The following is a 14,556-nucleotide window of genomic DNA, read 5'->3' as shown; positions in this document are numbered from 1 at the left end:
TTAACCCTTTAAAATTAAAATCAGATTTTGTTGTGCTATGTTTAAAGCGATTCTGGCACTGGTGAGTGAGGCCCGTAAAGTCTACAGAGCTGGTGTTACCTGTGAGAGAGGGGCTTTCTTCCAGGGTCAGTGGGTGGATTACAAGCCCCGACAAACTGGATTCTCTCCAGCTTCACCCAGGTCTGATCTGAGGTACGGTAAAAACCTCCATGCTCCACCATCTGAGGGAAAGCAGGAGCGTAAGATGTCAGGAGCAAAATGAGAACAAGAAATGCTAAGGGGTGAGGGGGGGGCTTGTGGCTATAAACAAACCTGTCTGATGAAGGATATGACCCTCTGTGTCCCATATTTATCCATGTCTGGCAAGTTGATTTCATCACAGAACAATACCAGCCACTTTCCAAGTTGAACAGGAGCCAAAACGACCCCATTGGGTGTGCGTCTGTACTCGCAATAGTGATCAAAAGTCTTCAGCAGGAGCTCCGGGGTGGTAGCACTCGAGAAGTTAAGACCCACAACCTTTAGAGAAGAAACAAATGAAGTATGGTAGGACCAATCCCGTCTTCGAACACCCAAAGGCCTGCAGCCCACTGCCCGGCCTCTTTACCTCCATGTCAGGCAAGGCCCGGAGGGCGCTGAAGAGTGTCATGGTCTTGCCGGACCCGGGAGGGCCACACAAGACCAGTGGCTTATGCTCAGCCAGCCAGGTGTACAAGAGGGCTTCATGCCGGACCGTGTCCAGAGTTGGCACGACGACGTCAGGGGCGGCCACCTTGTGTGTCTCCACTTCAATCTGAGGCACCTTGGCCTGCCAAGGTGACCACTCTCCACTGATGGACACCTACACATGGAGATGGGGCACAAGTCATGCTGGGACCCATATGTGTCCCCACTGAGATACAAATCAGAGCTTTCAGGTTAATCTGCATTCCTTATCCTGTATAAAACTAAAAGGACAAAATCCTTCTATGAAATGGAAAGATTAAGTGACAGTCTCTGGTGAGGTTGTAGCAGGATGACCTGAACCAACATGGCAAGAATCAAGAAGGGAGGCTGCGACCTCTGTGCACTTACCTCATAGTCAATAATAGGTATGTTGGGTGCAGCAGGCAATGGCACTGTCGTGATTCTTCTGATGTATTCACCCAGCTCTGCTCTCATTTTCAGCCGACTGTCTCCAGACAAGGACCAGAGAATGGCATAAACCAGATACCGCTATCAAAAGGAAATAAAATCTTTTTTATAAAATTTCAACAATAAAACAAAGACATTTACAGCATCAATAATCTTAAAGAAAGTGGTTCCTATCATTGTTGGATCACAGATGCTGTCTGCACCTTTCCCAGCCCCTCAAGAAGACCTGACGCTCTTCCCAGGGAAGAGCACACACCCAAGTGGGCATATCATTTCGGGAGGTTCATGGACCCCAAGGCTATCCATGGACCGGCCCCTCAGTAAGCTCCAGTTCCCTGCTACGCAGGTGCTTCCTGACCTGAATGTAGCGCTCCAGCTGCTCGATCTGCATGGGGAAGTCGGGGTGGTTGGCGTTGTACTGGGCCACGTTCCGGCAGGCCTGGTGCAGCATGGAGAAGAGCGAGCCCAGGCAGCGGAGACGGGTCAGGTCCATGATGTGCTCCAGCTTGAAGGCGTGCTCCAGGGCCTTGGTGACCAGGCCGTTGGACGTGAAGTACGGCTGCATGATTGTTGCTGCATCCCTTTGGATCTACAAGAGGGAGTCGATGCTTAATTATCATTTCAAAAAGCCCCGAAGTTTTCATCTATGCTAATCTAGGCCCAGGAGAGGGTCACACGACCGCCGAGAAATAATTCTGTGGATTGAAAAAATGAAGGGTGAAAGCTTCAATGACTAATTCTTTTTCTCCATCCTGGTGGTTCTCAAAAATCACGCTTCCTGGGATCACTGGTTTTCACCACTGAAATGGAGGGCAGTCTTTCATCAATTTGCAGAGAAAGGCAAGACAACCGAAAGAATTCTTTAAATTTTACCATGCAGGCCTTAACTTTGGCAGCTGCAAGTGCCCAGCTTCCTTAGAAGCTGGTCTAAGACAACAGCGATTACACAAACCTCTAGCGAGTGCACGACTGGAGAGATGAGGAGTGACTGTCTGTGAACACGGCTTCCAGACACTCACTGCGTGTGAACGCCCCAGTATCCTCTGATGCTGATCTGCGGCCCCACTCGGTGGAGTGGCCATGGCCTTCGTACCTGCAGCATTGGGGAAGCAGCTTCTTCCCCCTCGTCCTCTTTGCCCTTGCGCCGACGCTGGGCCTCGTCCTCCCCCTCGTCCAGGGGGATGCTGCGCAGCCTGGCCAGGAAGTTGTTGAAGATCATGTCTGTGCTCAGCACATCCTCACTGAACCAGACCATGCCACAGCGCGACACCGTGGCCAGGGTAGCATATTTCAAGTCTTGCACTTCAAACATTATTCGCACCTTAAAAGAAAACATCAAGCAGATTTAATGAAGTAGGTTTGGCAGAAACCTGGATATTAACATTCTTCTACTTATACCTGTATAAACATTGAAAGGACTATTTAAATCTAACTTTCCTGCACTTATTTTAAAAGTAAAAATATCTTCAGTTTGCATCACTCTGCAACACCCACCAATCTCTCTCTACAAGAATTTTGGCAGGAAAAATGGGTGTGGTGGGGAGAGGAGCAGGTGAGACTACGAGAACAGCTCTCGGTGGAACGGAAGCAACAGCTCCATTGAAGGGGATGTCAGCAGTGAACACGCACCTGGCGCTTATCCTGGCCCAGGTGCTGGGGCTGTGCTCTCATGCTTGAACCCACTCAATCCTCACACCACCCCTAGAGGCAGGCATGCAGTGTCTGCATTTTACAGACGGGGTTGGGTACCTTGCCCAAGTTCCAGTGCCATTTAGTAAATGGTCGGGCTGAGATTTCAAGCAGATGGACTGATTCCAGGGCCTTAACCTCGGTGCTAACATGCCTCACAAGATCAACCTCTTTCTGACAAGCTAGACTCTAATGGACATGAGCTACAAGGAAGAACCTCACAAGTCGAATCAAGACACAAGTCTGAGTGAGCACAAATTTTCAGACGGGCACTAAGTGCCATGGCTGGTTTCTGAAGTGATGATGACCACCAATGCTGACCCTCTGTGATTTGGCCAGCTGCTCAGGCCAAAAGCCTTGGAGGCATACTCGACTCCTCCTTTCTCTCATACTCATCTCTAGTCCATTAGCACAAGCTTTACATTACACTACAACTCAGCTACTTCTCAGCGGCTCCACTGCCACCAACTCATCCAACCCGCGCCCAAGGCTGGGGTGCCACAGCGCACAAACGGTCCCCTTACTCCCACCTGCCCTCTTCAACGACCCTCCAAACAGCAGCCAGAGGGATCTTTGTAAACAAACAGGTTATGTCACCCTTGATCCAGACTCTCCCATGGCTCCCAACTTGCCCAGGGTCTAGCTCCAGGCCTCACAATGAGCCCCAGGCCTGCCCTGATTTGGAACCCCATTTCCTCCCTAGTCTCACCCTGACTTTTCTCTCCTAGTTCTCTCCACGTCTGCCAAATGCTCCCTGCTCTCCTCGCACACACCAGGTGCACTCAGACTGCTCCTCCTGCTATCTGACCCTCTGCCTAGAATGCTCTGAGGCCCAGAGGACTTGTTCCCCCTCACCCGCCCCCGCCCAATCTCTACTAAAACCACGACCTTCTCAATGAAGCCTCATGGCACCCTTTGACAGTGCAACCTCTACCTCTCACCAACATCGACCGCTCTCTTCCAGCTCATTTTCCCCTTAGCACTATCACCATTTATCTTGTGTCTGTCTTTCACATCAGACTGTAAGCCCCAGGAGGGCAAGGGTTTTGTCTACTCTGTTCACTGCTGTGTCTTCAGCATCTAGAACAGGGTCCGGCACATGATGGCACTCCAAAAATGCTGGGTCAAAGTATGAATGCAAATCCATGCCAGGCCTGCCCACACATCCTGATCTGTCAGGTGGTGTGTGCAGGACCTGTACCAAATGCTCATTTCCAAGGGACAGCCTTGAAACTTCCATATCTAAATTCCTCATCCTGCCACTTCCCAGATGTATAATAACTGCAGAAATCCTAACTACAATCCTACCTTACGGGGTTGTGGGAGGGTGGAGAATTATGGAGTGTGCTTAATATCTAACACATAGTGGAAAGTTATTAATAAGTCCCGTGAAAATATTTCTCACTAACCATGGGAATGGAAAAAATCTAGTACATAGAGACTGTAACTTTGAAAATTATTTACACAACTGATTGCTGCTCTTTGGAACCTGGAACCTCATCTCCAGAGCTGTACTTCACTAGCACACAAATTTCAGTTAGAACAGAATATTAATCCACGACACAGAAAAAAGGCTACTTACATTGGGGGGAAGGCTGAGACGCTCTCCGTTTGGCAGAGTTAGGAGCTTGTTGTCATCCAGCACCGAGTTCAAGTTCTCAACCCACTCGGGATCCACATCGCCGTCAAAGACAATCCACTGGCGCTTTTGCAGCTCGCCTCTCACGTTGTCTATGATCCTGGTTTGGAAGGATTTTGAAACAGCTGTTGACTAACTCAAGATTTTCAGATTAAAAATGCTTACCCTACAACAGTTTCTCAAGTGACTTTTAAATTTCTTCAGACTTTAGTCACAAAAATAACATATACTGTTGTTCCAAGGACAGAGTAGCTAGGTCCCATGTTCACTGGAGCATAAACACTGAACAAAGTGAACTTACTTTCTCAGAACATGTGTGAACAGCCCATCTGTCCATTCCCTGGTGTTGGGGTCCAGGGTTCCGTAGAGATGGTCTTTGCTGATGGCCTTGGGGTCAATGATATGGGCCACACCTTCCACACCCTCGAGTCTCTCCAAAGCCTTGAGAAGAACACGCCAGGCCATGCTCTTCCCACTTCCCGAGGGCCCCACCATCATCAGGCCGTGGTTGATCTGGGTGATCTGATAGAGCTGGAGAACCTGCAGGGCCAAAAAGACGACATCATGACCACTGAGAGAAGGGTCGGGGAAGGCCCTCCAACCACTTCTCACGTCAACAAGCAAAAGTCGTGTCCGAGGAACTGTTAAAGGCAAGTGCTGGAATTTTTTAACCAGAGAGACATGGCCCATATCTACAATAATATTTCAAGAAAGGTTTTAACTGAACTGTGAAGTGTTCTGGTAATTCTGGAAGGCTGGGAGCCAGAGGAACAGGAGGTGCTTACCAAGCTGCCTCAAGTAAGACAGGTAAGATCCCCTCCAAGGAGAGAAGCGACCACATGGAAGAGCCATTTGTTTAATCCAGTTACAGCACCTCAGGCTCAGGACACGCCACTCACATACATCATAACTTTTACTTAAACGAATCTCACAGACAAAGGAACAAAAAGAAGCCAGTATAGAACTTAAATCTTGTACCAATTAGCAGATTTATGTTGTTAATCTATGGTACTAGACAAGTTTTGCAAATAGAACTTTTACTGGTATAAACATTTTCCATTATAATCCTGCCTTTAGTTAGCATTTTCAGAGAATGAACTATACCACATCAGTGAAATGTTCAGGTAAGTTTTGCTATTTCTACATTTAAGTTAAGAAAAAATCCAAATAGGCCTTGGGGCAAAACACAAACCAGATGATGGGCCACCCTGGTCTTCATGGAAAGACTTCTATCAAACGTGGTTCACCCAGGTGGCCCACCGCCATTATTACTGCACACTGTAGCCAGTGGAGTCTGTGAGGGTGCCAGGCTACAGAACAATCCAAGGTACCTTTTCAACCCATGTTCCACCAACTTCTTCTCCATCTCCATATGTCAGATACATTTCCTGGCACACTTTCTTCAGCTCTTCTCGAAGAGCTGTCATTTCACCCCGGTGATACTGGACTCCAGGGAACACATCTGACAAGAGACTGAAGAGCAGCGGGATGTCTTCTGCCACCAGCTTTGGCACCATTGTCTCACAGACGCTCTGTATCAGAATCTACATGGGGAAAAAAGGACTGAGCGCCGAGGTACAGGGAGCCCAGCTCGCACATTTACTGCTGTATGTGATCTGTGACTGTTAAGTGAACAAACAGCGTAATTCACACTTTCCAACATTCACTCACTCAATTTACTATGTAAATATAGCCTCTTCTACTCATCCCAGTACATGTGAATCGCAATGAACTCCCAAGTCGTGACTTATATGTCAAAAAGGTAAATTTAAATAGTGTTTAAGGTTTGAGTGAGTTAAAAACATCTATACAAACCTCTTGTTCAGGTAGATTTTCTGCAATTTCTCCTTCATCAACTGCTTCACCTCGTTCTTCTTTCTCCCTCTTTATCTTCTGAATTCTCTCCCTCTTCACGTTACCTGCGCTTACCAATACACTCTTCAGAGCTCGAAGACCAAAGTCATAATGGCTTTGAGAAGAGAGCTGCTCATCACATAATCTAGAAAAGAAAAAGTTTTTTTTAAAAAACAGTATACTTTAAACAACAGCATGTGTCAAGAAATCAGAGATGGACACTTGGAAAGCTGCGCCGTGATTGCAGATAAACTTTAAACGGCACGTTTAACATACGCTAGAAACATGATTATGAATAACTCTAATTACTCACTTAAAGAATGGGACAATTTTGTTGGCAAGAACTTCGGCAGTGCGGAAGCCCTGTGAGTACAGCATGACCTGTGCAATCAGCTGCCGGTCGGGCTTGGTCATAGCCAAGCTCCGGAACAGCTTCTTCAAGTTGTCTGGAAGGTTCGACCTGCCTGCGTAGCCAGGGTTCATGGTGATGAAGATGGCCATGTCTGGGCTCACCTTGACTTGCTTGTTTAGCAGCTCACAAGTAATGGGGGCAGAGGCTGAAAACCGGATGACGGTGTTAAGACTCATCATGCTCAAAAACCATTCTAAAATCTCTCTAAAATTACAAAGCACCCCTTTCCCCACTAATCTTGTAAGCCCACGACCTGAGGGGAGCCGCTCTCTGGCCTTTCTGCAGGCACTCACCACGCACGTGTCCCCATCTGCCCGGGGAGGCCCATTTTCATACACCTCACCTACATGAAAGCCATCTGAACATGAAACAGACCACGTCACCAGAGGCAGGAAGCCCACTGTTCTATTGTGCAATATTGTGTGTCACAGGCTCAGCGCGAGAAAAGAAATGCAGTCCCACAAGAGCTGCATAAATAAAAATGAGTGTTGTGACACAACTGATTGGCTTAGATCATGAGAATTACCCTTTCCTAGGACCACCCCAAAACAAACTCCCCTGCAACTCTGAACCACTTAGGGAGAAAGTGTGTTCACTCCATAAGACAACATCGAGCACACAGGTATTGCTTTCTCTAAGGCTCCTTTTGTTCTACTTAGGAAGTCTGGCAGATTGTTTGGTGAGACAAGTTACTATCACTATGGCATAAAAACAAACATTATGAATTAAACCGCACATAAACTATCCAATATGGATGTGTTTACTTCCCCCGGCACCCCACCCTGCCTCCACCTCACACGCCTGGGCTTTGTGTGGAGAAGGCAGGGGAAGCAGCCCTCGGAACCTCTCAGAACAGGTACCGCTGTCATGACAGAGGGCTCATTCCCAAAGCTCCATGGAAGAATACTCTACTCTGGCCAAACAAGGGGCTAGGAAGGCTGGCTCTTTTAAAGAAAAAGACAAGTCTTACTCTTATCATAGTTGGGGTTGGAATGCTCTCGTAGCGCTTCCTGAATGCACTGCACCTGCTGCGACACAGCTGAGAGCATCCGCTCCTCCAGGCGGTTGAACTCGTCAAAGCAGCCCCACGCACCCACTTGGCAAAGCCCCACGAAGATTCGCCCCATCGCCTGAAACGAAAGAAAGAAAGAAGCTAAAGACTACCTGCCTCAGTGTTCGCTTGACAGGGATCAAGTGCCGGCTCAGGCGATAGGTCTGACCTCGGGCAAATCACATCTTGAAACCCACGTCTCTTTATCTTTGAAGTGGGAATGATACCATCTCTCTCCCAAGGTGGTTATGAAGGTGAAATGAGATTCACACGTGACGTGAGGGGCCTAGTGCCTACACGCAAATGATGTCACAAGCAATAGTGATTACCAGTGTACAGATGCATCATACTTTTCCTTCCTGTGCCAATGAAATCCTAATGACAAAGCTGTCATTTTTATTCTATTACTTTTTGTTGATTAAAAAAACTTTTTCTATAACACTTATTTATTCCCAGACACAGGAACTAACCATTTCAAGATATTACTCTCTAAAAAAAATGATGTTACGCTCAAGTGTTAACTTTGAAAACATGAAGCTCAAGTCAACGTCAAAGCACCTATGCTGGAAACCTCAAACAGTTTAAAATAACACCCGTCCCTGAGGGTCTCAGAAGGCCACAGGAACCCCACTGAGCGAGCAGGCAAACAGCTTTGAGAGAGGTGCAAGCATGGTCTTCCCCACCTGACCCTCTCAGACCATTAGATTTTAGGTGGATCCTGCAAAGCTTCTCACCTGGAAGTCAAAGGTCTCATCACAGTTGAAAACTAAAACAAAGCGTCCAAGCTGATGGCCAAGAGCTTTGACAGACTCGGTCTTCCCAGTCCCAGCAGGCCCTAGGATTTGAAGAAAAGTAACCGAGTACTTGAGTCATTACTCGATTAGAAACACATCTTTAGCTTTAAGAGAAAGGCAAAAAGCATTTCATCTAAAAAAATCAAAGCAGACGTAATAAATGCAAACAATTTTAAAGTTTCTAGAATGTAGTAGTAATGTAATTAAGAAATATATTTAAATCATTCACTTAATTTTTTTTCCCTTCTCCCCACAGCCCCCCAGTACATAGTTGTATGTTCTAGCTGTAGGTGCTCTGGCTCTGCTATGCGGGATGCCGCCTCAGCATGGCTTGAGTGGCGCTAGGTCCATGCCCAGGATCTGAACCGGCAAAACCCTGGGCCACCAAAGCAGAGCACTTGAACTTAACCACTTGGCCATGGGGCCAGCCCCGCCACTTAGTTTTTCAAACTTTGTTTACTCTCTGACTCCACCTGTCCAGGTTTGTAGAGTGACTTACCAAATGGGGACCCCCCCAGTCTAGCCTCCAAGGCTTGAGTCATCGTCAAGTAACAGCGGTCGGTGAGAGGGGTCTGGACCAGCTTATCCTGAACACCCAGGTACTCAAAGCCATAGTTAAATTTGGCATTTGCCATTTGAATTGACAACTGCTGTAACACATCAGTTTGCTTAGGGTCAAAGTAAAATCGCATCTGGCTGAGCCATTCGAAAGATTTGGCGTTGTCGATCTTGCTTTTGATCAAGGACCTGGTAACATCTCTCTGGTGAACTAACTCTGTAATCTGAAAAAAGAGTCACTTTAAGAGTTTATCCTCAACTCAAATAATACAGTGCATTCTCTAGGTGTGGGGATTATCTGGTAGACTTAAACTGAGGTTCTAGATCCAGTTACAGTGGCTTTTAGAAAGCACTCCAAAATGCAAATTTCAAAAAACTTTTAGAAATGTTATTCATCTAACACAATTAAACAGAATCAAGAGCTGCAGCAAAAACAGAAGAAATAACAAACAAAAGTAAAAACTTTCACTTTAAGTAAACTGCAACTGGCACAAAACGTGATGGGAGAAGAGTTGTCTCCATCCTAACAGTCCATCTCCCACACACCAGGGCGCAAAGCCCAGGAACAAGTGACACTGCCTCAGAGCCATGCAGAGCACAGCCAGGCCTGCCTACACCACCTTAGCTGCCTCTTTGGGAAGAAGATGATAAGAAAGAGTGAAAGACCCCGATGCAGGCTTAGCATTTCATTTTTACCAGGATGATGTATATGTAACTCCTGTGTTCCACCAAGATTATCTTTCAACAGCGACAGAGAGCCAATACCCACCCCAGAGTAAATCAATCTGCCATCTTCTTTTCCCCCTAACACCAATTAGAATATTTTTGAAGCATTATTTAACTGCTTGAGGTGAAGGCAGAAGAGCCTAACTAGTGAAGAATGAGTGGAACACGGGACTAACCAAGTGTTCCAGCTTCCGTCGTCGGAGTGGGGGCTGCTCCATGAGGACCGAGTCAGCCAAAACGTTGAGTGTGACCTCCACATTGCTCAGCACAGAGTGCAAGGGCGCAGCGTCACCGCTTCCACCGATGCTGCTCAGAGCTGTTTCCACATTTTCAGACCAGGCTATCTGGGCTGACAAAACCACAAGCTGGGCCTGAAAGATATAAGACACAGGATCCAAAAGGATCATTGTAGAGATCAGCCTGTGCATTCATTTTTAGACTGTCTCGTTTTTACTCTACATTACCTGATATTTATCAATCCAAGTGATGTAGGTATTTGGGTCAATTGAAGTTGCTTTACCAAAAATCTCCACTTCTGTAACAGACTCAGCAAGAAGTTTAGCCAGCGTGACTCTCATCTCCTTTTCTACCAGTGTGAGCCACTCATTGATTTTTGGATGTTCAGTAATTGACACAGGAGTTTTAAACATAACCTGAAATAAATAAAATTTAAGAATTAAGATGTGCAAAAAGGGGAGAGAAGTTTTCTAAGTGACAAACGTAAATTCAACTACCTCTTCTCCTTCACGGGATGAAATGCCCAAGACAACAGAGTTATCCTCATTTAAGATGATGCTTGAAACTCCAGCAAACATTTTCTTGAAATGTTTCTGTAACTTAGCTACATTCTTGCTGTTTCCAATGATTTCAAGCAAATCTTCATCACCCACAAAATAGAACCTAAAATTAAAGTAGCACTCAAGTTGCTAAAATGTTCTATGCACACAAATAAGGTGAATCAATGCAAAACCTCAAATTGTAGAAGGGAAAATGGATGCACAAGGTGGTGGAAATCTCCAGCCTGAACACAGATTATATTCACATTTCTTTCAGCCCTCAGCAAAAGATACACACCTATCTAACAAGACACTGAAGAGGAATTCAATGAATTTCACATCATTAACCTTACTTCATGAATTCCTTTTTTAAAAAACCTGTTTGAGTCACACTAAGCAAATCATTCAGAAAAGAAGAGATGCCACTTAGAAAATAATCAGAGCTAAATATTTAAGAGATGCAAACTGCCTGGGAGGGTGGATGATAATTTAAATGAGGTTTAATAAAGTCATTTACAGTAAAAAATTAAGGATTGTTTGCTATAATTAAGAATTAATGCATGAAAGGGAAACAGTGTTCATTAAATGGACTATTGGTAACAAAACCTTTGATGTCACAAGTGACCAACACACAGCCCAGAAGGGGAGAGGAGGACTGGAGGACAGCACAGCTGAGACCGAACTCCACTGCAGCGCAAATCAGCTATCTCACAACTCCCTCACCTGGGGAAGGATGACCGCTCTCTCTCCAGGTATTCTCCCAGTGCTTTTTGGATCTTTCCTAGCAGGTCTGCCAGTCTCTCCAGAGACCTCTGCACCCCCTGGATGTTCAGAACATCCATAACAAGGGGAGACTTGGATACTTTCTTCATTAGAGCCAGAAACTCCGTGCTGATACTACAATCAAGTGAAGACAAACGTTAGCGTTTGTGTAAAGAGTGCTTACCGACCACATCTAATCTTCAGCTCTTTAGCTCCCTGGCTAGAGGTCATACCTCTGGAACCGCTGGGTTTCCACTGGCAGCAGGTGCTTGATATCCGCACTGCCCGTAAAGATGCCTTCCAGGTAGACCCACCGCCTCTGCACATCGATCCACACGTCAAAGAGAGCCATGATCCGATTCAGTTTGTCTTCCCAGCTCAGGGCATCCTCCTCAAACACCTAATGAGTAGATTGAAGAAAGAGCCCAACTGCTGAACTTTTCACTCACAGATATGCCAAAACTCAATAAAAATGCAGATTAAGATCCCATCAAGTTATTTAACTCAGATTTTAAAAAACAGGCACCTGGTAACTATTAGTGAAAAGGTATTCTTACAGCGAAGGTGCAGGAGAACGCTCTGGTCAGGGAGGGAGGGTCCCCAGCAACAGTACCTTGTAGTATGGAGAGAGCTTCATGGCGGAGACGCTGTTGATGTGCTCTTTGACCTTGTTGAAGAGGTCATCCCAGCCACGGATCAAGCGACACTTGTTCTGATAGTTAACCAAGTCTAGCTCATAAGTATTCCATACTTCTCTTATCTGAATTGAAACCAGAAAGAGACATGTTATCAATACGTGGGCATTCACCAGCTGTACAAGTGACTAAGTGTTATGGGGACAAAAAGGACCACAGATGAGGCTGTGTTTTCACACGGTCAGATGTGTCATAGCCTGAAACATGACATAAAGGTGGTTGTCAGTCCGATTAGTTACCTGCTTCAAAAATTCTTCCAAAGCCATCTCCCCTTGTGCCACAAGCAGCACATCCTTGACAATAGCTTCATTTTTCTGCAAGTCAACGTCCCAGATTTGGCCAAGGGTTAGCTCAGAAACAACCCAATTGACATGAAGCCTTTTCATCAGCTGTTTCCAGTGGCGATCTTTAAGTGCTTCGGATTTCAACTCGATCACCAGCATGTTGATCTGTGGAGAGAAGCAAAGTCACCCTGTGCAGCTGTGTCTCAAACGGCCTTCCCCAACTGCAGACCGAGTCACCCACCTTCAGGTAGCCTTTCAGCAGCCTCTGCACAAACTCGTAGGATGCATACTGCCGTAATCGAGCAGGAAAGTTTTTCAGCTGGTTCAAGAGGCCATCTAAATTTTGTCGAAGCTGTCAAGAGAAACACAAGATGATACTGTTTGCCAACATTCCTTTAAATGGCAAAATATTTTTAAAAATGGTTTTAGAGGAAATTTTACATTAGTCTGGATGAATAATGTAAAATGACATGCAGGACATTAGGTGACATTTTGTGAACTCACAATAAACTTTTTTCCTTATTTGCCAAGTTTCTAAGTCTATAACCCTTAATACATGAAGATACACAGAAACATATATTTTAACTAGACATACCTTCCGAGGCTGTACTGAAACCCATGGTTGCTCCTTCATCTGATCAATTTGCTCCCAGACCTTAGAAAGTTCTGACCAAACGCCTTTGAGGTCCTGTAATTCTTCTAAAGCCACCTGTGATTAAGAGTAGCAAAGTAGTTAAACTTTGGAAATAGAAATCATCTCCATCTGGCAGGGTCCTTGAGATGGCCCAGGTCAAAGGCAGAGTCAGGACGAGGAGCTGCATCCCTACCCCCTCAGCTTGAGCAGTGCATACCTGGACCCGCTCTTCACTGCCGCTCAGAAGGCCCGTGTCTGTCAATTCCAGCGCCTCCTTGGCCTTGGCACACTTCTCCCGGTCATCCTTCAGCCTGCCAAACTTCCCTTCATATATGGTGAGGGCCTGAAGTGCCTCCTCTGGGCGAAGGTTGCCCTGAAAGCAGGCAAAGTGCAGAGAGTTGCAGTGTCAGGTCTCGGGAGAGATGAGCACTTTGGCTCTAAAATGGGGGAGGAAGCCTGCCAGGCTTCTGCAAATGTGTGATTCCTCAAACACGTCAACATTCGTAAACATCTAACAAGATGTACATATATATATTACTGAACAGAACTTTCACTTCCACATTTTGACATGATAAAAAATATATGTAAGAAAGATGGAGCACCCTTTGATTCAGTATTGTCTCACTAAATGCCTTGGGAGATGGGAAGAGAAGAGTCAGGACGGACCTAGGCCTGGAGTGGGACACTCCTGATCTGAGCAGACAAGGCTCTGAGGGCTGCCAGCCATGCCCTCCCTAATGTACACAGTTGTTACATCAGTTACTGAGAGAAGAATAAGAAATGAAGCACAATTTTCACTGGAAGTGGCCTCTGTGTCAGCATTAACACTACTGTTTACATACTTCCTTTCCATTTTAATAACTTCAGATAATGACTATACAAAATCTCACAGTTTTCTACAAAAGCAAAATAGCAATTAAAATTTTAACTAGAACACATTAACAGCAAGGCGAGGCAATGAGAGATATTCAAATTTTGGTAATCAGAGTCCTGCTTATTAATCAGTACCCACACCCCTGCTAGAGCTAGCATTCTGCATAACCCACGGTACAGACATTAGTCAAAGCGAGACCTTCTTACAACAGGGGCCTAAAACCAAAATCAAACACAAAGTAAAACCTTTGGGTTCCGTAGCACAGACAGTGCTGAGGGCATGACGGAGCCCTGATCATTCGATCGTGGGAGGCTAAATCTGCAACAGGGCCTGGTGTGGAAAACCTACACCCCTAAATAGGAAACCAGATTAACATTCAGACTATTTTAACATCCTTCCCCTTTTTCTTTTGTCTATGTTTATATGTAAGTCTCAATATATAAGATTTGAATTCCATGCACTAAACCAAGTATGCTGTTAGCAACTTGCTTGAGCCTTGCACTCACTATCCCCTCTGCTTGAACACTCCCTCTCGCCACCTGCATGACCCGCCAGCCCCCTCCTTCAGGTCTCCACTTCAACGTCACCTTCCCTGCAAGGCTTTCCCTGACACAGCCATACACCACTAACACTCCTCTTCCATCTGGCCCTCCTGACTCTTCTTCATGGCATAT

At 45.9% G+C, this 14,556-nt stretch overlaps 1 protein-coding gene across 1 annotated transcript in view; it reads right to left on the bottom strand.

Annotated features, from left to right (window-relative positions):
- The window catches only part of DYNC1H1 (dynein cytoplasmic 1 heavy chain 1), a 69,950-nt gene that overhangs the window by 25,946 nt on the left and 29,448 nt on the right, over window positions 1-14,556 (bottom strand). The window contains exons 17-40 of the mRNA XM_001491194.7: window positions 13,226-13,381; window positions 12,970-13,083; window positions 12,616-12,726; window positions 12,330-12,539; window positions 12,009-12,155; window positions 11,629-11,795; window positions 11,357-11,530; window positions 10,592-10,757; window positions 10,322-10,510; window positions 10,034-10,228; window positions 9,073-9,355; window positions 8,514-8,614; window positions 7,699-7,858; window positions 6,630-6,873; window positions 6,278-6,461; window positions 5,794-6,006; window positions 4,764-5,002; window positions 4,406-4,562; window positions 2,228-2,455; window positions 1,493-1,723; window positions 1,075-1,215; window positions 608-841; window positions 313-519; window positions 100-221 (exon numbers count right to left, since the gene is read on the bottom strand). Of these exons, the coding sequence (XP_001491244.3) occupies window positions 100-221; window positions 313-519; window positions 608-841; window positions 1,075-1,215; window positions 1,493-1,723; window positions 2,228-2,455; window positions 4,406-4,562; window positions 4,764-5,002; window positions 5,794-6,006; window positions 6,278-6,461; window positions 6,630-6,873; window positions 7,699-7,858; window positions 8,514-8,614; window positions 9,073-9,355; window positions 10,034-10,228; window positions 10,322-10,510; window positions 10,592-10,757; window positions 11,357-11,530; window positions 11,629-11,795; window positions 12,009-12,155; window positions 12,330-12,539; window positions 12,616-12,726; window positions 12,970-13,083; window positions 13,226-13,381 (4,373 nt within the window). The remainder of the gene's footprint in view (window positions 1-99; window positions 222-312; window positions 520-607; window positions 842-1,074; window positions 1,216-1,492; window positions 1,724-2,227; window positions 2,456-4,405; window positions 4,563-4,763; window positions 5,003-5,793; window positions 6,007-6,277; window positions 6,462-6,629; window positions 6,874-7,698; window positions 7,859-8,513; window positions 8,615-9,072; window positions 9,356-10,033; window positions 10,229-10,321; window positions 10,511-10,591; window positions 10,758-11,356; window positions 11,531-11,628; window positions 11,796-12,008; window positions 12,156-12,329; window positions 12,540-12,615; window positions 12,727-12,969; window positions 13,084-13,225; window positions 13,382-14,556) is intronic.

Source organism: Equus caballus, chromosome 24 (assembly GCF_041296265.1).
Source record: "Equus caballus isolate H_3958 breed thoroughbred chromosome 24, TB-T2T, whole genome shotgun sequence".
NCBI lineage: Eukaryota > Metazoa > Chordata > Mammalia > Perissodactyla > Equidae > Equus > Equus caballus.
This window is presented reverse-complemented; position numbering and strand designations above follow the sequence as displayed.